This window comes from Sylvia atricapilla, chromosome 4, assembly GCF_009819655.1.
Source record: "Sylvia atricapilla isolate bSylAtr1 chromosome 4, bSylAtr1.pri, whole genome shotgun sequence".
Classification (NCBI taxonomy): Eukaryota; Metazoa; Chordata; class Aves; order Passeriformes; family Sylviidae; genus Sylvia; species Sylvia atricapilla.
Window position 1 is genome coordinate 58,430,983 of NC_089143.1, and position 26,727 is coordinate 58,457,709.

General features: G+C 44.3%; 1 protein-coding gene across 2 annotated transcripts; it reads left to right on the forward strand.

Annotated features, from left to right (window-relative positions):
• Positions 1–1,812: 1,812 nt before the first annotated feature.
• Positions 1,813–24,765, forward strand: LOC136360637 (glycerol-3-phosphate acyltransferase 3-like). Of its 2 annotated transcripts, none has more exons than XM_066318042.1 (12): positions 1,813–1,986; positions 11,902–11,974; positions 17,753–18,047; positions 18,507–18,581; positions 19,066–19,155; positions 19,346–19,439; positions 19,836–19,951; positions 21,046–21,101; positions 21,571–21,656; positions 22,068–22,196; positions 22,675–22,754; positions 23,611–24,765. In XM_066318042.1, the coding sequence occupies exons 1-12, from the start codon at positions 1,855–1,857 to the stop codon at positions 23,735–23,737; spliced, it is 1,353 nt and encodes a 450-aa protein (XP_066174139.1). In that variant the 5' UTR covers positions 1,813–1,854; the 3' UTR covers positions 23,738–24,765. The 2 variants fall into 2 exon arrangements, with proteins under 2 accessions (XP_066174139.1, XP_066174140.1); XM_066318043.1 differs by having other exon boundaries at positions 17,777–18,047.
• Positions 24,766–26,727: the final 1,962 nt, after the last annotated feature.

Below are 26,727 nucleotides of genomic sequence, written 5' to 3' on the forward strand. Positions count from 1 at the left end.
CATCAAATTTGACATATGTGTGACAAGTGTGACATTTCACTGAAGCACAGGTTAAAAAGCATGTAGACTAAGTAAAATTATTTTCAGTTTTCAAGGTTTGTTTTCTCAGCAAACCCAGAAGGCAAGACCGTGCCTTGCACAGAATTATCTGTATTGCAATTCCTGCTTCAAATGGCAGTATTAGATGTTGCTGTCTGAAGGTACTGAATGAAGTACTGCTAAATGAAGGTACTGAAATGTCAGGGAGACACAAGGCTGTATGGCCCATTACTGTGGACACGGCGCTGTTTTCCTCAGAATCTGAACAGCAGCCACTGTTGCTGCTTAGGCTGCATCTGTCCTTTGGATGAAGACTTTTGTTCCTTAATGCCAGATGAAAGCAAACCAACCAAGTCTTTAGCCTCTGCCATTTGCACCCCAGATGAAAACTCACAAGCAAGTACTAAAAACACTGTTAGTTTCTGCTTGGGAAACAACAGACAAAATACAAAATTAAAATATCTTACCCATGGATGTTTTATAAATATCAGCCAGTCTGGAAAATAATGTTCTTTTGATTTGTTTCTGTTCTGGGCTTTGGACACTTTTAATTGACTTGGATCCACACATCTTTATAATATTTAAAAAACACTTGTAGTGCAGATAATAAGAACTCTTTATTACCATGGGTAATAAACACTGGCAGGTTATGGCCTTGATCCTAACTGGGCCTTTTGGGCATGATCATAACTAAACACTTAGAAAAATGAAGATGCTGAAGTGCTGTTTGGCAATGTCAGATCTAGCCGGACAGTTGTGGTTGTTGTGTATAGAGGCTTCATCAGGGATCATCCTGCTTCTGCCTCAGACAAATTATTTAACCAGATGAGGCAAAGAGTATGAGGAGAGGCACCAGAGCCAAAAATAGGAGCCAGAAAGCAACACCCTTGTCCACACAAATCTCCTGGAAACAGTTCTTTAGGCCTTGGACTCCAGTTCAGGTTTTTCATTGGATCCCAAGCACCTGGCTCTCAGACACATTTCTGATCTCTCAAATATGGAGCAGCACATCAAACATCTAATTTCTGTGAAACAGTTATGAAAGATGCATGCAGAAAATATGCTGACTGCCTTTTTCTCAGAAGATGATGTTGCTCCCTTACCCCGGGACGCTTTGTCAAGGCAGCCAGCCCTCTTCAGCCTTTTTCTGCTTAACTCCGCTTTCTCCATATGGATTGTGTCAGGCCAAGTGCTGTAGCACCGCTGTACACAGAGGCAGGCAAACCCTCCTCTAGCCACTTGCCACAAAGCTTCGCCTCTCTTGGAGCGAGCCTAATGCCGGGCTGGGGGCTGGACCCCCAGTGAATCCCCCTTCTTCTCTGCTCAAATCACGAGAAAGCACGGGCGGGCCAGTGCAGAGCTTGCCCTTTTCCCTTTCTTTAGCTATCCCTCTTTGACATTCACAGACCGAGCAGCTTTCCCCAGTTTTCACTTTTGCTCCCGGAGCTGCTCGTTTCGGGCTTCCTACGGCTTTCCAGCCCACGCCGCTGCCTCCGGGCACCCGGCTGGCCGCGGCAGCGCCGCTGCGCTCCCGCCCGCACCCGCTGGAGCCGGTTTTTTCCTACGCCAGGGGCCTTCCGCGCCCGCTAACCCGCTTTCAACTGCTGCCCCGCCGCGGGCGTCCTCTCCCGGGGCACATCACCCTCCGAGCCCGCACGGGCCCGGCTCCCCGGGGGCGGCCGCCGGGCTCAGGGCGCCGGGGCGGAGCGGGGCGGGCCGGGGCGGGCCGGGGCGGCCGCGGGCCTTTAGGGCCGGCGGGAGGCGGCGCCGCCCGCTCAGCGCTGCCGGCGCTGGCGTCGCGCCGCTGTGCCCACCATGGAGGTCGTGTGGGCCGTGGGGCAGCTGTGGGTGGCCGTGGTGCTCGGCCTCATCGTGCTGCCCTCGGCGCTGGGCATCTCGCTGGGCATCTCCGAGGCCTACATGTGGGTGCTGGTGAAGACGCTGGAGGTAGGCGGGAGCTCTGGGGAGGAAGGCGGGTGTCCCCGGCGCCGTGTTCCCCGCGGGGCTGAGCCTCGCTCGCTGCCCCCGGGCCCTGGGCACGGCTGCCCCCGGGCACGGCTCCCTCGGCCGGGGGCTGTGCGGCCCCGAGGAGCGCCAGTCCGCTCCGGTCCCACCCGGCTCTTCCTGGGCATGGGAGCGGGTGGGTCACGTCCTGCCTGGCATCAGCTCTGCCCGGCCGCCGCTTCGCGTTTAAAGCCCTCGGGCAGGACTGGAGCTGTGTGTTAATTTCGTGGCTGTGTAGGCTCTCTGGAGTGCTCTCCCTTGAAGCCGCGGGAGAGCGGAATAAACCTTGTCACCTAAGGCTGTACCATGGCCTGGGCGAGGCTGTGGCTGCTCGCTGGCAGCTGTGCCCCAGCTGGGGGAGTGATGCCGGGTGGCGCTCGGAGGCTGCGAAGGTCTGGTGCCTGCCCTGGGGAGTGCCAGCAGCGCTGATGCTCAGAGACTGCTGGCCAAGCCGAGCCTGACCAGCGCCTCAGTTGCCGTCTGCACCTAAATTCTCAGGAGTCGCCAGTTTCTCGCAGAGGAACTGATTTCTGCATGGGGCAGATTTAATACGTGGGTGAAAACCCTCCTTCTGAAGCTCATGGTAGCGGTGAGGAAGAGTGTTTTTAGATTGTTGCTGGACATGATCAGATTTAAATATTTACTGCACTTTTTCCAAGGAAGAGGGGCACACAAACAAACAAACAAACAAAAAACCCCCAAAAACAAAACAAAATGCCCTAACCAGATGTAAGGAGGAAAAGTGAAATGACTCACGGCACAGTCAGTGGCCATGCAATATACATCAGTATGTGACTATGGAAAGTAGAATTTGTCTAATTTCTTCCTGTTCTTCGAGGTTTTCAGGCGAGCCTTGTTCTGGTTTTTTTAGCCAGACACATGTACTTCAGTATCTGGCTAAAAAAAATCCACCTATTAAATCAGCGTTTGTTAAATGCATCTTAAGTCAAAATGTTTTAAGGCTTTTGGGTGAGAATGAATCTGCTGCTGGAGTACTTTCTGGGACTGTGAATAATATCAGGATAACTGTTGAGGAGAAAAGATGCAGTTGTTAGTGGGGAAAGAAGGGTTTGAATAGCAGGAGCTGAGGAGGTAAAGATCACCCTGGCCTGAGGGAGCAATCTAGATGGCCTAGTGAGATAGTCTTGTTTGAGTAACTTGCCTTCACCTGTGAATAGCCACAATTTGCATTCTTTATTCCTACATCATTAATCATTATTTTTAGTGTCATCAAATGTTGCAACAAGAGGTTGCAACTTAAAATGTTTTGGGCAAAATTATGGGGAAGTCTCTGACGGCATATTGACGATGGTTAATTGTGAGAGTTCTCCTGTTGCCTAAGGGAGGAAAAAATGACTTATCTTGCAAGTTGCCATTACTTTTGCGTTAAATATTCTGGAGTTGCATGCTGCTCAATATATTAAAAATTGTATTAACACATAATTATATTGGACGTAGATATGATATAAAATAATGTATATATTAAAGAAAAGGCAATGAAAAACTGGAAGAGAGAGAGAATTCTGAGAAGAGTCAGCTAAGTTGGACTTGCTGTGGGAGAGTAAAGAAGCTCAATCCACCCAGGTATTCTGCTTATCTCAACTTGGGCTTGCTTTGCCTGTGAATTCTTTGTCCTCAGAATACTTCCATGGGGATAATCCCTGAAAGGAATTTGTTTGCTGTGGGATGTCTCCTCTTCCTTGGCTCACAGGTCTGTCTTGGTTAGAGGCAGATTGTTTGCAGCCAGGTCCAAGCAGTGCCTGCAAGAGCACCTCAAGTGTAGTATCTAAGTTGTGGCTGTTAATCAGAGTAATTTTGGGAAAAGTACTGTATCCTTGCATATCAGACTTTTAAGAAGTAGGTTATTAAGTAATTTGAAAGGGTGTATTTCTTTTTATAAGGGATAGTTATTAATAGCTTGTGTGTTAACAGTTAAATGTGCTGCTAGCTGGGAGTCAGAGACTTCCTGGGATGTTGGATTGAGTGTGCACGTTTTCTCCTGAGAAGAGTTTTTGGCTCTGTGAAGTCACAGGATGCTGCTGCAGCCTCTGATGGCTGAGGCCTATTTCAGCAGTGTTAACAGCTGCCTTAAGCTTCCTCTTCCCCTCCCAGCCCTGGATCTCCGCAGGCCTTTCTTCTCTTTCCCAGGAGGAGGGTGAGCTCTTGCACGTGCAGGGTGTCCAGTCAGGACGCTGCTGCTTTTGTTGCCTCTTTAATGAGCCAGATTACAGGAACTGTCTGCAAACTGGTGGCTGTTTGTGCATCCCAGCTTGATAGCAGGTTGCTCCCTGGCTTTGCCTGTTTATATCCCGTGTCCTGGTGACTGTGGTTTGTTTCCTGCATGGCCTGTGTTGTCAGGTTACAACGTCTGCTTTATCAGAGTCGATCTGTTTTGAGGGTCCAATTCTGTCTATAGTTCAGGGACAGTTCCATAGTTTGCTGTGATGCCTCTTTAGGTCTTGTCAGATAAAACAAGACATCCAAGAATGAGTCTGTGGTGTTCAGCTGCTCTGTAGGCTGTGGGATGGAGCAAATTGAAGATAACGGGGGGGGCTTGTGCTTGAATTTTTTCCTGCCAACTAAAAAATTCTTTTTCTGCTTGTTTCAGAAGGGCAGAAGCTTGTTCCCACTGCTGCAAGCATGATCTGAGAAAAGGGAGGGGAGAAGTCCTTTTAGGAACAAAGTGTTTTTGTACTTTGACCATCTGACATTTCTGACAAGGGACATCAGTTGATGCACAATAGATTTTTCTCTCTGCTCAGCTGCCTCAGCAAGCACATGCTGCTAAGCAAAACGCAGCATGTACACATGAGGATGTGCTTCTGTTGGGTTACATTTGACCCTTAAGTACTGCACTAGGGATTGCCAGCTTTATATGGATATATTTTTTCCTGTGTGTTTGTATTTTTTTTTCCATGTGATAAGGGAAAATGTGTAGAAAGTTGTGCTAAACAAGTAAAGCAGGCCGAGCACTTGCTGTTTGAAAGCCTGTAGGAATACCTACATCATGTGGGTATTCCTGAAAGTGCATTAACTTGCTTCTGAATTACCTTACCAAACTCAGCAAACTTTTAGGAGATTGCTCATTTTTGCCTGTTGCTTTCCTTCCAGTGTTAATAGAAGGATTTCTGGCACCATGTTAGTATGTTTTTTAAATGTGGGAGTACTACTGCAGAAACATCTCCAGCAGTTGTTTGCCCCTACGAGGAGCTAGTGTGGACCTGCTGGCCTGATGCTTGTGAGGTCACTTGCCACAGAAATGTTCCCTACTGCTGAAATTCTGGGGACTGTCTCTTACAGTCATCACAGCTGACTCCCTGCATTACTCCCTGTTTGTTTTTCAACATCAACAGATAGGTTCCAATTTTAAATTTAGTTCATCTTTACCTCTTGGTCTCCTTTTTACTCTGTTTAAGACAGAGCACTACCTCTTATGAGCTCTTAATATGATTTGGGGCTGTTGAGGCCCTTGAAAACGTGCCATTGGAGCTGTCTTGCCAAACACTGGGGAATCCAGCCTTCCAGCAAGTCCTTTGTCTTTCATTGAGGCCCATAGAGCCGCCACTGTCACAGAGCATCAGTTTCCCTATTTCCATCAGATTGTAGAAAAGCTGGAGGACTCTATATATTTGGTGTTAGCAATAAACCCCGAAAGTGATGATCTCTGCTTGATGGATTGCAGCTCACCTTGTTGAATTCTTTAGGTTTGTTTTTTTTTTTTTTTTCCAGTCTGCTGAGTTTTTTCGAGGGGTGTGCCTTGCTGCCTGAGACAGTAGAGTTGTCAGCAACACTTTGTGCAGACTGCCCTGCTTGCCCTTTCTAATGGGAAAAATTTCTTGTGTTTTTTAAACTGTGCGGTGCATAACACTTGTGAAATATTAAGAAACAAGAAAGCCTGAGGGAAGTGAGGTCTTTAGGTCACATTTGTGTCAGGAAACAAACAACTTGGCTATTAACTAACATCACATTATTGTCTGTTTCTCGACTAATGGTTTGTTGATGACAGTGCACTCCCCAATCTCTGGAGGCTTTTTGTGGGGGCTTGCAGTAAGCAGAGAGAGTGCTTCTTATGTGGCTGACTGTAATGCACAGCAGATGCTGCACTTGTGTTTTTTATGTCGTGTAACTGATCCATAGGGGTTTAACAGCAGCCCTTTGCAACAGAAGCAATCTCTGATACCTTAATGTGCTGCCCGTAGGGAATGTGTTTTTGGTAGACAAGAGTGTAGTATTATTCTGTAGCTGGAGGTTAAGCCCATGTTCCTTGTGTTGCAGATGATCTTGGCAAAATGAGTGGACCTAGATGTGAGGGGAAAAAGGACCTATCAGTCCTTCTGGTCAAACTGGAGATGTGCAGGGCAGGTGGGATGGACTGTTACTCTTGTCCTAGGTATGCCAGGCTGCAGCTTCTTCCCATGAGTCACCATCAGGATTGTGTGGTGCTGGGTATGAGGGTGGGGAAGGGAGAAGGGGAGGACTTAAGCTGATAAACAGATGAATCACTGTGGGCTTTGACTGCTGCTTGTGTAACTCCCTGGCCTCGGCAGCAAGCTTTGCTGACTAATGTCATTGCAGAGAGTCAATGAAGGCCTCTGTCCGTGTAATTGGTATCCTTCAAGGACTGCTGGGCAGAGGAGAATCTGAGAGCTCTGAAAGCTGCCAGCTCAGATGGTAATGAGAAGCATGTCTTGGAGACATGCCTGATGTGAATGATGCGCCCTTGTTTACAGGGCTCACACTGACTTTTGGAATAGTATTTTAGCAAACTTTGTGCAGACTCTTGGAAGCAACTTAGACCCCCAGTCCTTTGAAGGTTTAGCACAGACTTAAAAATCAAGAGTCCTTGCACATCATTAAGTTTGGCAGGGCTGGAGGTTGCCCTCTGTTGTGGTTGTATCAGTAATTAATGCATCATATTCCAGATCAACAGCTCTTGTCTGAAACTGCTTTCAATTTTACAGCATGTGAACACTGTTAATAAGCAAATGCTGGTTAAAAAATAACAGCAGCTGTACTCAGAGCTTGCCTTGAAGTAAGAGTTTGTGAAGCTGCTGTAAAACAAGCTGCTTGGCATTCCTTTTGGTGATGCCATTGGTGTTAGTCGTATAAAGCTGGACTCTTAATTGCTCATTGGATACCTGTCCACCAGGAAGGACTTGCTATGCAACTCCTTTGTGTGGAAGAATTTGGAAAGCTCCTTGGAGGCAGTGCCAAGGGTGTCCCATCAGAATGAGAAGAGCACAGGAGATGAGAGAGGACCTTTTGCTCCAACTCGGAAATGATTGCTCCTCGTGGTGGTGGTGGTGTTCTTGCCTCACACAAAACAACCCAATAACTGGCATCCAGATTTTGCTGTGTTAAACAAGGTGGCTTTGTGTGGGACGTGCTCTGCAATCTCTGTTGTTAGTGAGGTTTGGAGAGATTCCAAGGAGTGCTCACCCAAACTAGCACGTAAACTGTTGGCTCTGACCTGGCGGTGCCTTTAAAAGAGGAACACCAGTGGTCTGTCTCCATGTGATTGCAGATTTGAGTCATCTCTCTCTTCAGAAAAATCATTGAACATTGTTAAGTCAGAGGTGGTGTAATGGTGGTAAATGAGGTGAAAGGCTATGCCCCATTTCTTAGGGGAACGGGGCAACACTCTGAGGTGTTCTAATGATTTGTCTTTTGTTCCCATCAAAGAATGTCTAGAGATGCTTTCATGAAATAACATGTCAGGCTTGGCTTTGGAGAAAGTCAGACCTCTGAAGCAAAAATCACACATATATATGAGATATCAAAAGCCCTTTCTAACTCCAGATAAGGCAGTTGCCAAGTACACAGCTATGTTTCTCATGTGCTGCATAGGTCCTCTATGTGTGGCAGTTGCTTAAGTCATGTGTAAGTGAAATTGATCTTTTGGGCATTTTTTTTAAGGTGCTGATAAATTAGAGGCCTTTTCTAGGAGGATAAGGAGGGAGAACTTTTCAGGGGAAAGTTGATGTTTTCCTTGCCTAGTAAAGTAAATCTTATTCTGCATTGTGTAATTAAAGCACCCAAACTACTTTCTTGTCAGCAGTTAGGATACTAAAGTTTCAAAATCAGACTTGGGGTGATGTTTGTAGTCCTGGGATCCTGCTGTTTTTTAACTTCACATTTTCAGTCCAGTGGGTAGCCCCACTGTAGAACTATTCTTAATCTGTTCAGGAGCCTGGTGTTTTATATTTACTCCCCAAATCTGCTTCAAGAATCCCTAGTAAAAACACAAGTCTGCACCTTGGCACTGCCAGATTTGTACCAGTGTTACTGAGAGATCTAAAAGATTTGCCAGACTGCTTTTTGCTTATTTCCTGAGTAGAAGGGAGGCTATGGCTTATAACTATTTCATGGTTTGTTCTCTTAATACACAAACATGTTGTTTTCCCCTCTGTAGGATGGATCAGCTCACATTGCGATAGCTCTTTGTAGCATAAAGTTATCCTTCAGCATAAGAACCAGCTGAAGCAGTGGTGGATGGCACATAGCCCTGACTAGCAGGAAGGAAAGGGGATTACTCACATTACTGTGGGTGGTGTCTCTTTTCGTTTCCCAGCTTGGATATAAACAAGCTTTTCACTTCATCGAAGTTGAGATTCTGGCTTTGATGGTAGTACCTTTAATTCAGGGGCCTGAGCGTGAAAGAATTAGATGTTAAGTAAAAATTTCTCATTTCTTATTCCTTGGTTGCTGGAACATGTATAGTTTTTGGAAATATGATGGATTGAGGTAAGAAGAAATCTGACAGAGAACTTAAAACTTGTTTGCAGAGTCATCTGGTAGATGTGGGTCCTTAGGAATGCCCAAATACTCCTGACCAAGAGGGAGAGCTGGTCTTACCATTGCCTGTTTTATTAAGTGTACTTAAATCCCCTGAGAGACCTGGCATGAAATGTAAATCTGTCTCAGGCACTGACTTGTGGAGCACAAGTCAGCTGTCCTCTGCAATGCCCTGTGCAACCTTTGTACACGATGCCACGCTGGTGTCAGGCTCGTGGCAGTGCTCCATCTCCTGGGAAGACACGGTAGAGGGCAAAGGGAGCTGTCCTCTGCAGGCTTTCTCTTTGCCACCTTTCCCCCATCCCCCAAGTGCTGCTGCACCTTTCTGGTGTGAGATGGACCTGAGGAGCAAAGGTCACACCACTTAGAAAGAAGGAATGTGCGTTTCTGAGTAGGGTTGATAAATGCATCTGAGCTGTAGAAACTGACTTGAGTTACATGACCCTGCAATTTCTCTGCTTTGGGAAAATTGCACTGCTTCCTTTGCATAGCAAAATGTCAAAAGGTGCTGCAGTACAGGGGGGTGTTGCAAGCTTTTGGGCATTACAAAGGCCTTTCTCAATAAACTGTGTCTTCATGATTTGTGTTGAGGCTCAAGCTTTGATACAGCCTAGTATGAGCCCTTAACTGCAGGATTTCTGTAGCAAGAGCTTTCTGAAGGCAGTGTTGCGTTCTACGTCTGAGCACCAAACAAAGTGTTCTTCCAGGTTTTGATTATGCCTTTGGGAGGATTTGAAAGATGAAAACTTTTTTTTTTCTGCTGGTGTGTATGGCTGAGACCATTAGCCACATATGCTCTTGTTCTTCTGTGTCATAAATGACTTAACTGTTGGTGGGGATTTTAAATCGTTGAATGCAGTGGTTCAATCTGGTCAGAAATGATGGTGTAAATGTATTTGCTGGTCCCTCTACACCCCGAAATCCATTCCACAGATAAACTATAAATTACAGTGAGCAGTCATTCCGTGAACAGTGTGATTTGGTTTGGTATTTTCTAGAACTTTTATGGTCACAGTACTACTAAGAATGATGTGTAGCCAGAAAGTTACTGAAAGTACTTGAGTACTACAGAAAGAACTGAGTTATTCATACAGTAAAAATTAATTCCTGGAAGAGCTATTGCCTTAGCAGGAGCAGAGCTGAGTAAATGAGTGACTGTATTGGCAGGGTAGGTTGTGATTCAGCAAAACCTGATACACTGTGCAGGAAGCTTACTACAGTTAGCAGTACTGGGTCATACTGGGAGGTTATTTGCTGGAGATAATACCATGAGTCAGGATGCTGACCTTTCAAAAGGGAAGTGCATCTCTATATGTCCCACAGCTCCTTTGGAGGGAAAGGTAGAAAATATGTGGTTTAACATGGGACTGGGTTCTTCCTGTGCAGACCAAGCATCATCTGTATGCTCTTAAAATATGTGTCTTTGATACTGATTAAACTATTATGATTTGAACAGGATAATATCCTGATCTCTTGATATGAGCTCATTTCCAACAGGTCACCTGTCTGTCTTGAAAATGCGCATTATAACAGCGTTCCTAGAAGTAGAAAGGAGTCTTGTGGAGGAGGACTTGATGTGGTAATGGGGAACCACCAAATCAGCCTTTTTTGACTGAACTTTCCATCCCTTGACAGAGCTGCTGTGTGGGGAAAGGAAGGATTCAGGCCAGGAGGGCTACTCTGACATCACAGACTTTGGGGTGGAAAAAGGATTTTAATTGTTAACCCAGTAAAAATGAAGCCTGAGATAGAGGGCTGTATGAAGGCTCTCTGGAACTGAGTCAGATGGAGGTCAAGGAAGCCTTTTGCCCTGAGAACAGGTTAAACTGGCTCCAGCCACATCAGGGCTGGAAATGAGACAAAGTTTCCTGACTCTGATGTGGTTCTTCCAGAGGCTTTTGTGGGAGCCAGAGCAGCTGGGAAGCTTTGACACTCACAGGACAGCAGAGCTTACCTTATTCCCTATTTCAATCTCATTCTCTCAGACCACTCACAGGAAAAACTCAGATTAACCCCAGAAAGCTGGCAGCCCTTGCCAAGGGCAGGGGAAGGGACTCTCTGTAGCTCACCCTAAAGCTGGTGAGTTGGCCTGTTTTTTCTGCTGCTCAGAGCTTCAAACTGAGAGCTGAAAGAGTTTGACTTGTTCAGCCTGGAGAAGGCAACTGGAACACATTGCCCAAAGAAGCTGTGGACTCTCCATCCCTGGAGGTGTTCATGACCTGGCTGGATGGGACTCTGAGCAACCTGATCTGGTAGAAGGTGGTCCTGTCCATGGCAGGGAGTTGGAACTAGGTGATCTCTAAGATCTCTTCCAATTCTAAGATCTCTTTAATTCTTCCAATGAAACCATTCTACAGTTCTGTGAAGATACCAGGAAACGAGCAGTTGCAGAATCAAGGGAAATGTCAGGTTTGTTCAGCTTGGAAAGTTTTGGAGTGTGATCCTTTTTGGGTTGAATTTGAATTTCATTGAAATTTCCCATGAGTGCAAATGTTGGTTTTGGTTTTTAGTGAAATCAGCTGTGTGCAGGCTTCAGTTTCACTTAACCCAGTTAGGACTTTATGGGTTTTTTTGCCTCAGTATGATGAAACTACTCTGAAAGAGGATAGGCTGGGTTGTGATGTGTCTGCCAGCTTTGTGAACATGTGCTGTGTGTGTCCTGGGTCTAGCTCAGCTCCTGGGGCTTTCCATGCAGCCTCAGTGGCTGTAGCAAGGCTGACAGGCCTTTCAGGCTCTTTCAGGTCTATCTGAACTGGAACTGGAACAAGATGTGAAGCACTGAGTTGGCTTTCCAAAGACTGAGAGTTGGGAAGTAGTGACTAGCACTGAGTGTTGTTTTGGTTTGGTTTTTGATTGTTATTAATTACTCAGAGTTTCTTCATTAGAACTGAGTATAGGTTTGGATTTGTGGACACATCTGAGGAAGGTGAATGATGATTACCTGGAGAAGATATTCTTTGAAAACCACAACATGTCTTTGACTAACTGTTGACGTTTTTGGTGACTTTTTTCCTTAAGTGAATGCTGCATTTGTGAAATGAGTGTTCTCTTTCTGTTCCACAGTGGGCCACGATCCGGTTACAGAAGGGTGCCAAGAAGCGGCAGCCGCAGATGCCACGGACTCCTACGGCTAATGGTGAGAGCTTGGGGTGAAGTCACACTGATGAGACTGAAGTTGTGACAGTACTGAGGCCTTCCCAAATGGAGCAGTTAGATGTGTGCATGAGAGAACTGGAGAAGACGTGGGGTGTTAAGTGCTCACTGAAAGTCATGGTTGCTCCTCAGACAGCTGCTCACTCACTGTCCCAGTGGGACTGGGGAGAGAATCGCAAGGGTAAAAGCCTGAAAGCCCATGAGTTGAAATAAAGACAGTTTAACAGGAAAGCAAAAGTTACACAGACAAGCAAAGCAAAACAAGGAATGAATTCCCTGCTTTCCCATGGGCAGGCAGGGCCCCATCATGGATAACAGTGACTTGGGAAGACAAACACCATCACTCCAAATGTCCTGCTTTCCTCCTTCTTCCTCACACTTTATATCAGGAGCATGATGCCATATAGTCTGGAAGATTCCTTTGGTAATTTTGGGTCACCTGTCTGGGCTGTGTCTCCTCCCACTCTCCCAAGCATCCCCAGCTTCCTCACCAGCCTGGCTGTGCAAAAAACAGGAAAGCCTCTGGCTCTGTAAATCTGGCTCAGCAGTAACAAAAACATCGCTATATTATCAACTGTGTGTTCAGCACAAATCCAAAACAGAGCCCCATAGAAGCCACTCTGAATAAAATTCACTCTGCCCAAGTGAAAACCAGCACACTTTTTTATCTAATGGTTTTGCTATGCCACTGGCTAGCAAACAGTTCCTGCAGAATAAAATGCTGCTTTTACTGGCTTGTACCGAATCGCTGAAAAATCAGGGGATGAGGAAATAAAGGGTATGAAACAACATGAAATTTAACAAAACAAAGTAGAGCTTAAGATGGAGACTGTTCTCAGTTGATGGAAATTTTCATGTTAAAATATGAGGTTAATTTTTGTCTTGAAATTTGTCCTTACCCTCATGCTTGCAGGGTTGCTGGCCATCTATCTCAGTCCTAACAGCATTAGAGTGCACTTAAATATTCTCTGAAGAGATCTAAGTGTTTGTTGGACAGCACTTTTCTTTCCCAAGCTCAGCGTATTTTCTGTGGTGGGACTGCAAGTTGAAAGGGTGTGGTGGGCTACTTGTCTTTTTTTTTTCAGTCTACTGCTATTGACCTTTTACCCCTCTGGGGTTAATATCAATGTTTGCTAAACTTCTTACACTCACTGTCTGTGGAAAGACAGCTGAAAAGTTGCTTCACCTTTCTTCCTTTAGCCTAGTTTTGAAATTAGTTCTTTAACCATATCTTAACCCATACTGTGTGTGAGTTGTGGTAGACTGTAGTAGGTCAGAGTTGGCTTTAAGACTTTGGAGCCATGAGAGGAGTCTTGAGTTTGCCCAGGAAATAGGAGAAGGCTGAACAAGGCATTGCAGCCAGCACTTGGTTTCCTCCTGGTTCCTGAATGCTGCATTTTGTTATTCAGTTGTTATGGTTTGACAGCATTTGGCAGCAGTGTGAGCACTTTCTGTGTGCTCCCTCCTTAGGCTGCACAGCTGGGAGCAGGCCTAGCCTGCCAGTTAGCAGATGAGTCAGTTGTTACCTGAGCCTGTGGATTAGCTCATGTGAACATGATCCAGTAGTGGGGACTGAATTGCTGAGCTGGGTGTGTGTGTTTCAGCTCCAAAGGGATATCCTTATCAATACTGCAAACACTGGGATTGCACTGTCTGCAGGCCAGGCATGGAGCTGGCTTCCATGGCAGCAGGTGCAGCTGTCAGCATATGTGATAATAAACTGGAGGTACTGCACAGCACCTCTGAAAACAGATTAAAACTTGTCTTGCTTAATTGCTGACTTTCAAGTGGCTGAGAAAAAGTATATCCTATATCATTCAGTGTCCTGAAAGCCATGGGGGTTTTTTGGGAAGAAAGGGGGAAAGGAAGGTTAGTGGTCCTTTCAGCTAATTGTCAGTGACATGTTGTCTGCTTCCCAGGTTGTCAGTGATGCAGGAAGGAATCCTTTTTCTTCCTGTAAGGCTGCTGGTGCCCCATCACATCATGGGCCAGTGAGAGGGCAAAGAGACCCTACTGTGCTGCTTTAGCTGCACAGGAGGAGCTGTCATCCTCCTGGGCATCTGATCGTTCTTACACATAGTTATTTCTTCTCTAGTAAAGAGACCTCAAGGGAGAGAGCTCTTAGCTAGTAGATTGTTCTTTGAACTATCTTTTTTTTTTTTTTTTTTTAAAAAGGCTATAAGTAGCTATTTCTTCTGTGTGCAGCTGAAGGATGTGTAGTGTTAATATGTGCTGTGGTTGAGTACACTAGGTTGAGTGTACTCCACTGTCTGGAGGACCTTTAGAGATAGTAAAAATGGCCTGAGGTAATTAATATAGATGATTGCATGCAGACTGCATTCAAGCAGTCTTATGGATGGGAATACACAATCACAATGGTAGCCTGAAGCCCTTTTAAATGTCCTTTGTATATTTGAAATAAAAAGTTAAAACTTTTCCCCACGGAGGTGACTCTTTTTGCTGGAAGCTGGTGTCTTAACTGTTCCTTACTTGAGAAAGTATGGGAAGAAATGTGCCAAGCTGTGCTCCATATCTTGCTCTTGGAATTTTTTTTAGCATAGGAGTAACTGACTTGTGAGGAGGAGTTCCTGGCTGTGGAAGAAAGTACTTGAGGGCCAGGACAGATGTAGGTCTAACAGTGCATTATGTAAGTTGGCATCCCCTGAGGTGACAGAACATGAGCAGACAGAGAGACTCAATTGCATTGCTCAATATTTACTGAGGGAGGGGAAACTCCTGTTGATAATGAATTACAGAGTAGCTGATTAAAACAGGGTAAAGGTAATTGCTTATATGTGTGTGTATGCACCCATGGGTAAGTGCTGAATGTGTGCATCACCTCTTACATCTTACCCTAACCCGCCTCCAGTACTAGGAGGTGGGTCAGGATAGGAGGGAGAACTGCATATGTATGTGCAAGGGGAAGTTTTCCTGTTCCCTGGCAGAGCAAAAATGGTCCTCCCCAAACACTTTCCAATGTGTCCCTCGGTTAAAAAAAAAAAAAAAAAGGCAACCAAAACAACCCCCAAAGAACCGAGTGGGTACGACTGAAGAGACACCACCTTTCTTTCCAGTATCAAATCCAGTGTGCTTTACATCTCCTGGCAGAAGGGGCAGGCAGTGCCCCTGTGTTGGTGCTGTGATAAGGAATAGTTTCAAGAGGAATGTTGGCTGCTGTAGTTATGTGGGGAATCATGTGGTGCTGTCACCTCAAGACCTTTCTCTGTTAGAGGGCAGTGTGTGCTGGACCCAGTGGTTGAGCAGGTGCTTGGAGGGTAGGTATCTATCTCACTGCAGCTGAAGAACCAGCCCTCAGTGCTCTGTGTGGGTGCTGGCTGTGCTGTCTTCGAGGTCTGTGGGTTTAAAAAAGACAAAAATGCTAATAAGAGTTTTGAAAATTACATTCAATAAGAGAAAAGCTTATGCAAATAATGTTAGTAGTATCTAGTTACTACATAAGTAAATACTACCAAGAAGCTAATTACTAGATACTACTGAGTAAATGTACTTACTATGTAAGTAGATAGTATCACATTTGAGCCCGATATAATTGGTTGACTGGAGTATGTGAGCTTGAAGACTTTGGCTTGCTTGCTACAGTATTGTAAAAATAGTAACTATGGCTTTTTTTTTTTTTGGTTGAGAGTAATGTTTGCTGTACTCCTGTGTAGTGCTGTCTTTGGCAAGCTCAGCTCTGCCCATGGCCAAGGGATTAAAGGCCGTTAAATGTGACTTGTGATTACAAGAACGCTACGTACATCACCGGAGCAGTGTGTGTGTAATTCTGTTCACAATACGTTCACGTGCTGCTGAGGTCTTGCCTTGGAGCAGCTGTCCCAAGGCTGCAGGACAGCTGGTGCATGGGCTGTCATGTGACAATGACAGCACAGGCTGACAAGGCAAGACATTGCAGCCCTGCTATCTCAGCTTGCTAGCAGTGTGATAAATTTGAACCCTGGGCTAGATTCAGCTGAGAAGCTGGAGCTGGATGGGCCAGCTGCTGGAGTGGTGCTGAATAAGGGGAAGGATAAGGGCTGGATAAGGAGGAAACATTCCCAGCTCTGGAAAGTGGAGAGAGGAGTGGTACTTGTGTGATGGGTGCTGGAGCGTTCCACTGATTTCTGGCCTACAACCTTTGTTTCCAGCAGCTCAGAGCAGACAGGTCGGTCTGACTCGCCTACAGTCCTGGATATTTCACAGTTTGGAGATTTTCTGACTGTTAGAAAAAATTGAATCCGAAACTAGAGCTCAGATTTTCGTTTAATGTATGACATAATGACAGTCCGTTTTGGTAGATGTTTGATGCTTTTATAATTTAGATCCTGAAGGGCATGTGGCTTTTTTGGGTGTGCCATATTAATGGTCTGTATTTGTAGCTTGTAGGTTATATTTCTAGGACGATGCAGTCAGATGCCCCGCTGGTACAACTGGAAGTTGTGGCTGCCAGGTTTCAAGCTGAAGGTGCAAATAGGTTTTGTTGCAGTGTTGTTCTTCTTTAGTGTTTACCTCTGTGGTTTGTGGGACTTGTGTCTTGGAGCTTCCCATGTTATCCCATACGTATGTATGTGTGATATGAAGATTTTCCATATCACTTGTAATTTGTTACAGTTATTGGCGCAGGAAATATATTGAGAGGTTTTCTGCTGGCAAGTCTTCATTTGGAGGAAGATTTCCTACAAAAATACATCCTACAATGTGGAAAGTTCCTAGTAGCTTGACAAAATTGGGTGCTGTGTCCTTTCCCATTTTTTTTATCTCAGCATGGAAGCACAGAGATTATGCAATTTATCAGAGGGTGTCTGACAGAGTGGCAACCTGAACTTGGACCTCTGTAATCCAAGCTGAGTGTCTCAGGGGATGGTTGTTCTGGTTAACTGTTACTCCAGATTTCTTTGGTCATCAGTTTCTGGAGCCAGACTGGCTTACCAGCAAGCAGCTACTTGATCTTTGTTTAGCTTACACAATTTATTCTTGCCTTTGAAAGCTCTGATGAGAAATTCATGCTTATCAGACTATAAGCTTAAAAAATGAAAAGGGTGAAGGAAGGGGAATACTTGCTGTTTGCACTGCAGTTCTGAACTCTCCAGGTTTCTCTCCAGGCATTTTGTAGTCAGAGTTCAGCTGAAACAGTTAGTGCTGAACTAAATCAAGGCCCCTCTAGGCACAACTTTCTTTTGTGTGGTGTTTTGGAGGGTTTTAATTTGTTTGATTTTAAGTAAAATAAAAAACCAGTGTGATCTAACAGAAAATATTTGTGCTGTGAAGGCGGGGAGGTGTGTTTGGTTCAGAGCTGGTCCATGCACAGTGTTGTGGTCTGGGGCTTTGGCAGCGTTGTGGCTGTGGGACACCAGAATGTCAGACAAGAGCTGGAAATAGAGAAGCCTCCATCAAGGAGATTGAATGCCCCTAAATACCCAAAGCACAGAAGGGAATGGAAAGGCCAAGATCTCATTTGATTTCTTCTGAAGGCGTAACAGTCCTGGATAAAGTTTGACTCGAAGACATGCCCCCAGGGTGGGAAAGGATTTGCCTTCTTGCTTGGTGTTCAGTAGGTAACAGAACTTGATACAGTTGCTGGTCAAGGTGTTGGTGTGAGGAATGGGAGCTGGAAGTGGCCCCCTGCAAGGGTGTGCTGTGTTCAACTGCGCAGCTTCTCTTCCTGTCCTAGGAGGGGCTCTGACAGAAAATTTGTGTCCTTGAGTGATGCAGAGTGAGGAGTGGTCAGGAGGGTGACTGTTACATCACCGAATTATTTTCTCAGGTGGTTATCCTTTTCTTTCCCAAGGTATCATTGAAAGAGATGAAACAACTATGGAGAAAGAAATCGCCCTTCTGCATCGAGCAGACTTTGAATTCTCCCACATTTTCTACTTCTGCAGAAAAGGGTTTGAGGCCATTGTGGAAGATGAAGTCACTCAACGATTTTCCTCAGAGGAGCTGCTCTCCTGGAATCTGCTCACAAGGACTAATGTCAATTTCCATTACATCAGCCTGAGGCTGACTGTTGTGTGGGTCATTGGGGTGATAGTGCGGTACTGCTTCCTGCTGCCCCTACGGTAAGCTCTGGTGCTGAGGGGTTTTGTCAGCCTGGGAACGGGTAAAATTGTGTTTTCTTGGTAAATATCATCTCAGCTTTATTTAACCCAAAACCAGCATTGGCAGATATGAAATATGAACTTGCGTAAAGGCTCCTGTGTTATTCACCGTGGAGAGTAGAGTAGGGCTGGTGGTCATCATCTCCATGAATGCTTCCCCTAAGTCCATGTGTGTTGGCAAAATAAGTGTAAGCTCTAAAGCTCCCTGACTCCCTGTGCATGGGAGTATCTGGATCTGCTGCCTTTGCTACACCATGGCTTTAGGCAACAGCGGAGGGAATTGTTGAGTTAGAGAACTGCATAGATCAAGTATGTGAGGAATAATTGAATTTCTGCAATCCCTTTCCATTTTAAAGAGGGAAAGTGTTATTACTATGAGCAAAGCTACTTGCTTAGGTTTAATGTCTGTTTTGTCTGTAGCTTTACGCTCGCTGCCATTGGGATTACGTCAATGATTGTGGGAACGACGGTGGTGGGACAGCTGCCAAACAGCAGGTAGGTACTGTGTGTGAGGGATGAACTCAGCAAATTGCATCAGTGCAAACAGCTGATTGTTTTACCTGTAACAGACTACCAACAGTCCATTCCACCCACAAATTTGTGGGCCTTGTTTTAATGGCATTTTGAATTTGGGCTGAGGTTGGGTTCTTGTCAGTCTTGGCACTGGGGTTGATGATTTCTGATGGGTTCCTCCTGCTGCCATGAGATATTCAAATGGAACATTGTAGGGCAGGTAATAGTGTTGGGGTGAAAAACACCCACCAAAGAGAAGACAGCCTTGCCTAGCTAAGTGGCACCAAGGATGTGATGTATCTTGGCTGAGCTGTTGTAGCAAGTGAGTGGTAGAGCTGGGAACATCCCTCTGTCTCCAGAATACCAGGAAAATTTCAGCCTTGGGTTGTGTTGAGTAGGCCGGAGAACACTGCATGTCTGTCTAGCTGCTTTCCAGGATGCTTCAGATGTCTAATTTTTTTTTCAGTGTGAAAAACTACCTGAGCGAAGTGGTTCACCTCACGTGCTCCCGCATCCTCGTCAGAGCTCTGTCTGGTACCATCCATTACCATAATAAGTGAGTGAGCTGAAGTGTGTATGTGCTTGTATGTGTGTGACATCCCATTGGAAATGGGCACTGCTCTCTCCTGAGCTGCAAGTTGATGTCACACTAGAGGCTGACTCGCGGGACAGCTTCATGGAACTATTTGATGTGTAATGTGGTGCTTGGTGCACTAGCAGTCTAACAGGAAAATATGTAATTGCAGGGAAAACAGACCTCAGAAAGGAGGAATTTGTGTTGCCAACCACACATCACCGATAGATGCGATCATTTTGACAAATGATGGATGCTATGCAATGGTAGGAGATCTAAGATAACAGCAGAGGGACAGGTTGTGGGGTATTGCTTGTGGACTTCAGTAGTTAACTTTCACAGCAGAGCTGTTTGCTTGAGCACTGGTCAGTGGGGAAAAGTGTAAGTTATGTTGAAGTTGGTCTGTATTATTTGCTGAAGAAGTTGTCCTTGGAGTGTCAATGCCAGGCTCTTCTTCTGTTGAAGTACCTGCGATAGGCTTCCGTGTGAGTGTCTAGATTCTCTCAAGTGAATGCATTTTAACAGTTCCATGGTCGTTGCTCAATTCTGGCTTGCAGCCTCCCAGTGCATTTGGGTTTGTTGGATTTTCTCGGAGGGGTGGAGAGGGGGAAGTTCTGCCTTTCAGGTGTCTCAGATCCTGATGTGCCTTGCTGGGCTTGCAGGTGGGCCAGGTTCACGGTGGGCTGATGGGCATTATCCAGCGAGCCACGGTCAAGGCCTGTCCTCACGTCTGGTTCGAGCGCTCTGAGATCAAGGACCGCCATCTAGTGACAAAAAGGTGAGGTGTGTGCTGGGCTGCCTCCCTGGAGAGGCATCGGGCAGTCAAAGACCTGGATTTGGGAATGAGCTGCAGGGGTGGTGTGCAGCACGCTGTGTCACTCACAGTGACCTGAGCGTGTTTGCTTGTGTGGGCTTTGGCGCGGCGCACTGAGGTCAAAATGTCAGGTTCCCAGGTCACCAGGGAAGGCTTGAAATGTTTGTGCAGTGTGTCATGGTCCAGACCAAAGGTTCTGGGAAGGTTGGGATGGCACATTCACAAAGCATCTCAGTTGGGAAGTCATCAGCATAATAACTTGTGTCTGATGAATTCAGGTGTGTATTTTGAAAGATGCAAAGATACTTCAATTCTGGTACTTTCTGTTGAAGGGAAATACTGATGATAAAATTTGCTTTCTGTTACAAAATCTGTCTGTTTCACTGGAAATTGTGAGCCACTAGAAATAAAAAGCTTTATTTGTTTGGGTGAGAGGCAAAATGTCTTTTTAGAAGAGTATAAGCTGTGTGAAAAAGTGGTTTTCTGCCGGATGTCACCAAAAGCATACTCTAGTACAGGGATAAAAATTCTTCCCAATTTGTAGAGCACTGTTTAGGTTAATTTTGACAGGTTCACTGGCTTATTTGCCTCTGCACAGCAGGACAGCTTTGCCAAATTGTCCAAGTGTTGTTCAAGTAGTGTGAGCTGTAGGCATTTAGAAGTCCCCTTTTTAAGAAATGTGCTGTTAAGAAGCAGAGGCTGGACGGACCACTGCATCAATAAGTTTTTTTCTTATGTGGGCAATTTCTTGAAGGTTGAGTTAGTCAGAGCTGGTTGGACTGGCTTAATGGCATATAATTGTTGACCTCTCTTGACAGTCACTAGTAAAAATTCAGAGGAAAGAAAACAGGATGTTGCCTCCATGTAATGCTCCAGAGGCCTAAGGGCTGGCACAAAGCTTCATTTTCAGTAGAAAAGAAAAGCAAGTACAAATTAGTGTCTTGTAAAAAGCTTTGGTTTCATACATATGTAGTACATAAAGGTATTTTTAATGCACCTGCCTGGGGAAAGAAGAGTGGAAAGGAGCTGTTTTTAAAGCTTCCCTTCTGCTTCCACAGACTCAGGGAACATGTGGCAGATAAAAGCAAGCTCCCGATCCTAATTTTTCCAGAAGGTAAGAAGCTGAACTACTTATCTTCATTCAGTGTGGATGTCATCCCTGATCTCTTTTCATGGCTTCTGCTGCTCAAATCTGTCTTCACCTCTTGCTTCAACTTTGTTAGGGCATTCCTGGTTTTCATCTTTAATATAAGGTGAATATACACAGAGACAACACAATACGGTCCCTGGATGTTGCTTTTCCTGGCAGAAGCTGCAGGCAGAAGGGGAAGATTGTTGATTTTGCCCTGACATTATTAGTTTGCTGGCCTACAGATTTAACCTCAGCCTTGTGCCTTTTGTCTTGCACACCTTCTGGCTTCATTCAGGGAGTCAGTCACAAGACAAAAGCTAAAAGTAAGCAGGGGAAAGATGCTTAACTCAGTGAGCAGCAAATGCAGGCCCTTTACAGGTATGACCTGTATGTGGATGTTGTATTGTACTGAAATGGCTGTTGTGAAGCAATGACTTTCTCTTCTGGACAGGCACCTGCATAAACAATACATCTGTGATGATGTTCAAGAAGGGGAGCTTTGAAATAGGAGGGACAATCTATCCTGTTGCAATCAAAGTAAGTGGAAATAGCTGGCTGCTGAATTTCAGAGTTGGGGATGGGTTTTTGTCAGAGGGGCAGGAAGCTGCCTCAGAACAGCTGCTATTGAAAGCACAGTAGCTCTGGCAATTGGGTGCATGCTGTGGATGGTTCCTGGAGAGTAAGTGGCTGAAATTAAAGTGAAGTTCTTTAGCCTATAGAGCCTGATGGGGGTCAGCTTCAACCTCCAGAATGCTGGAAGGAAGAGAAATCCAGCTAGTCCTTCCCAGTGCTGAAGGGAAGCATCCTGCTCACAGCAGACTTAATTCTTTCGGCCATTCAGGCAAACAGGTGACATCTGCTGCTGGTTCTGCCATGTAATCCCAGGTCTGAGAGACTGTGATGGTCTGGAGAAAGGCTTAATGAATTGTTTTTTATGATCCATTGCAGTATGATCCTCAGTTTGGAGATGCCTTCTGGAACAGCAGCAAATACAACATCGTGAGCTATCTGCTGCGAATAATGACCAGCTGGGCCATCGTTTGCAACGTGTGGTACTTGCCACCAATGGTTAGAAAGGTAATCCAGCATCTGGTTGCCTGACTGCTTTTTAAGACCTTGACTGTGTATGCAAGTGCACTTGTACTATTTTTTTTTTTTTTTTTTCCCCAAAACTTCTACCTCACCCCATGTCTCCAAATCAGTTTTATACCGAATTTTTATCAGTGCTGATGTATGGTTGGACTTGGCTTTTCCTGATGCAGCTTGGTACCATTTCAGCAGTGCATCAGATATGCAAAGGATAGCAGTAAATTCAGTGCTTCACAGTAGCAATAATGGTACTGTTCCATCTTGTTGAAGCAAAATTTTCTCCTAAATTCAACATCCATGGGGAAAAACTATTTATTATCACATGGGAACATCAGATTGTAACGTAGGCATGGTAAGGAATGGGTTGTGAGCTAGTTTGGTGAGGCAGCAGATAAAAAATGTTATGAAAGTCTGCTTGAATTGACTTCTCTCTGCTTTGATTATGTTGAATTTATGACCCTTGAAGGAAAATGAAGATGCTGTTCAGTTTGCCAACAGAGTGAGGTCAGCCATTGCTCGCCAAGGAGGACTGACTGAACTCCCCTGGTGAGTGATGCCATCCTTGTTAGAATTCATGGACTATTTGTGGTTAGTTTGACTGATAGGTGCTTCCCTCCTTAGCTTTGTGACAGATAACATTCAACATCACTTTATTCCACTCAGGGAAAATAGTGGAGTAACTCCCCATGCACATATGTGAAAGTAAAAGATGTTTAAAGTCTTCAGAGCAAGTAGCATGTAGTGAGTTTCATCTAAAGGCTTGGTGCTTTTGAATAGGCCCATTTACAGTTGTTTCTCAGGTTGAGATTAAGTAGCAAAAGTGAAGTTTCTTGGCAAACCTGATGAACCACTAAATATAAAACAGGTCTTGAGGCTTTCTGCTCTGCTTTTCTCATGTTCTGCCTCAGGAAGTAGCAGGATAATGCCTAGGCATCTAGTCATATGAAGCAAAATTCAGATGAAGAGAATGGGCAAATAGATTCAACTATGAGACCCAGCTCTGAATAATATAAGGCAAGACACAACTGTAGTGGTGCAGAAGATTGGCTGCTTCTGGGGAAGTAGCATCCCAGATTGCCAAAGATTTCTATTGTAGGTACAGCCTGTTACCAACATGAATAGGACTGCTTTAATGGGCTGAATTCAAAATTTGAATTGCATAAACATTGTGTCTAAGGTAAAGGTTTTAATAAATATGCTTAAAATTGGATGTTATAGAAGTTCTGAAGAAAAACCTTTAATACTACTACTACTAATAATTTAGATTACCTACCTTAATCAGTTGTAGAGTTTTAATGTAATGCATAGCTTGATTGTATGAACAATAGATAGTATTGTTCATAGTTTGCACAATAGCCATAACAGCCCTGATGGTTTACTGTTCCCTCTTGGTCTGTTCCAGGGATGGAGGTCTGAAACGTGCAAAAGTCAAAGATACTTTCAAAGAAGAACAGCAGAAAAACTACAGCAAAATGCTAGTGAGAAATGGATCCATAGGAAGCTTGTCTGCAGAAACGGAGTCAGACTGATCAGTGGTTCTTGAGAAGTAACTTTGCACAACCAGCCTTAGCAGGAATAATGTGGGGTTTTTTAATTAAAACAAAAACTGACAAAAAATGGAGCAGGAAAACAACAAAATCCTTTACTGTGTGTATGTATCTTCTCTGTGTGGCTGGTGCAGAGCCTGCCAAGGGCGGTGTCTGTGTTCCTCCCTGTTTGTTCTTTCACTATCCTGCCCCTCTCCATCTTCATGTGATGATGCACTGCAGCTCCTGGTACTCCCAAGCTGAATGCCTGCAGAGTTAGAAGATGAAAAAAACACCCCAGTTTTTCTGAGTTTGTAAGGATGAAGGGAAGTACACTGAACAGATGCTGTCAGGACACTGGTTGTGAAGATACCTCTTGTTCATGGTACTTTGAAGGTTTAAATGTAACAAAATTTTGTCTTTTTTTTTCCCCGTGTTGCTCAGACTTTTTATTGTAGATGACTTAAATAACATGCTTTAGGATGTTGTTAGAACTGTAAAATTGACTCTTTTTGTTAGCTTGCACCTGGATGTGCAAGGAGGGAATGGGAGCAAGGGCTGCAGAGACCCTGAAGGATGGGAAAGGAGCTGCCCTGCCGAAAGCACAGACCATGGACCATGAGGAATTTGGTTGCCTTATAACATGGTATTGCCTTTATTGAGAACTGCTGCCTGAGGGAAGATAAGGGCCAAGTCCTCAATCTCCCTGTCCATTGCTGTTGTTGAAACTGCTTTCTTGAGCTCTGAAGCTATAAAGGTAAGGTACAGTAAGTGTTGGATAATGTAGGCTATGACAGATGATTTTTTTGTGGATTGTCAAGAGTGCCCATCTGCAGAAATTATTGTTAATGGCTTGAAGTTCTCAAGAGAGCCACTCCAAAAACACGTTTTGTGTTTCCTGGGTTAGCAATAGATATCACAATTATAAACATAGGATCCATAAGTCAGCTTTGATACGAGACATGGCATGTCCAAATCTGAAATATATTGTTGTCTGAATGTAATGAGAAATAAATTATATATTTCTAATGGGTCTTGTGTGGCATTACTTTTGTTCTCTAAATCTGTATAATTAAATAAGTTATAGTCCTGAGAACTTAACATTGGAATGATGGAAACTTCAGTCATAAAGGACTAATTGTAGTTGAGTTTTGCAGATTTCTAACCTGACTTTCTTTCTTTTTTTTTACCCTCTCCTTGGACTCTAAGGCACATAGGTGGCTTGGTGTTTATCCTTGTTAGAGTAGGGGTAACTCACCATGCAGGCTCATCTTGAAATTACAGCATGAAGTCATATCAGGGAGACTCAATAAATCTGTAATTAACTGGGAAACAACTGAGCTTCTAAACTTTTAGCTGAGTTCATTTCTAAGTGGTCTTTTCCTTTTAGCAAAGAGAAATTAAATTTAATGCTGAAAAAAAACCTGCTCTATAAATAAAAATTTAAAAGTCTGTTAGAAAATAAGTCTCCCAGAAAAAGAGTTCCTGTTTGCCATTATGCACTTAGACAAGAACGAATATATAGGGAAGTGTTTTCAGGTTTAGCATGGCAGGCCTTCAGGAAGGAAATTGTTAATGTTAAAAGGGTTAGAGTGGTAAGACAAGTGAGACACAGTAAAGGCTTTCTGCTTAAGGTGAACCTAGTTCACCTTAGTTATTACTGTTAAAATGAACTAGTCATGCAAGATTTGGGCTAATGAATGTGTTTGTCATAATTCATGGGTATTCACTGTGAGCTTGAGCTTTCCTGGATTGCACTCAGAATAGGAAGCTGTAAGGACAGCTCTTTCTAAAAACATGTCTGCCTGTTATATATGCATACACATAAAATACAGTTTAGGCAACACATTTAAAAATCCACTCTGTATAAATAATAGGATATATCTCTTTTGAAACTTTCTTATTAAGTATAGATTATGATGTATTTCTGTGTAGATGGAACAAGAATTGTTCTGGCTGAAGGTTTAAATATATGATATATGAAGGATTAAGTATATGATTCTTAAAAGAACCTTCACAGCCAGATTATGGGCTCTCTGCTTTCTTCCTGCTTTTGGAGTTGATCGTCAGTAACTGAACTGCAGTGTTGTTTGGTTTTTTGTTTTGTTTTGTTTTCTTTTTTTTTCTGTTAGGTGTGTGTGTTTACAGCAACAGGATTGTGAGCTTTGGCAAAAGTGCCCAATGCTGCAGTTTGCTTCTTGCTTAGGGCAAAACTCAGTTTTAAGGCAAAAAGCCCTGCTAAGTTAAAGGATAATGACACGGTGATCCAATGGCATGAAATGAAATGTCTGACAAGCCAAAGGGAGTTCTGTGAGTTGATTACAAATAGTCTGCACTGAACTGATTTTTAACAAAATCTGCCTTGTTTTGGAGAGAATTGGTCAAGGAAGTGTCTAGATTTAGCTGTGTGAATGGTGCTGGCCATGAGAAGAGGCATCATGCAGTAATTTCTTAGTCATTCTTCTTGAGAATATGTAGGTGAATAAGCTGAGGTTTCTTGAACCTGCAGCAGCTTGTGCATCTTTACTAAGCAGAAAGTCCTGTGTGTTCTTTGACTCTTCGTGGTATATCCCCAGACTTTTCACTTAGCTCTGAAAATGTTTTCAGAGAGACTGTGTCGGCAGTGGTGATAACTAATTGGTGGTTCTGGACTGTGTACCAAATTCGTTATAAACATGAGATCCACATTCTTGAGGTGGTTTAATTTTTACTTTGGAGAAGTGTTTTTACAGGGCAGCAATGTACACCACAATGACTAATAGCAGAGGGCCAGTGCATAGAAGGTGTGACTTGACTCACTGCCAGTTAGGCCTCTCTCTACTGCCTTTGGAAAGCTTTTTCTACATTTTTTCCTTTTCTCCTGACAGACCTGGGAAATGTTGCAGCTGTATTGAGTTGAATGAGTAGAGGTAGCTCAAGAAATCAGTGGTTGAACTAGAAGTTTTAGTTTCTGGTGCTGGGCAAATAGAGCATTGATTTTTATTTTAGGACCT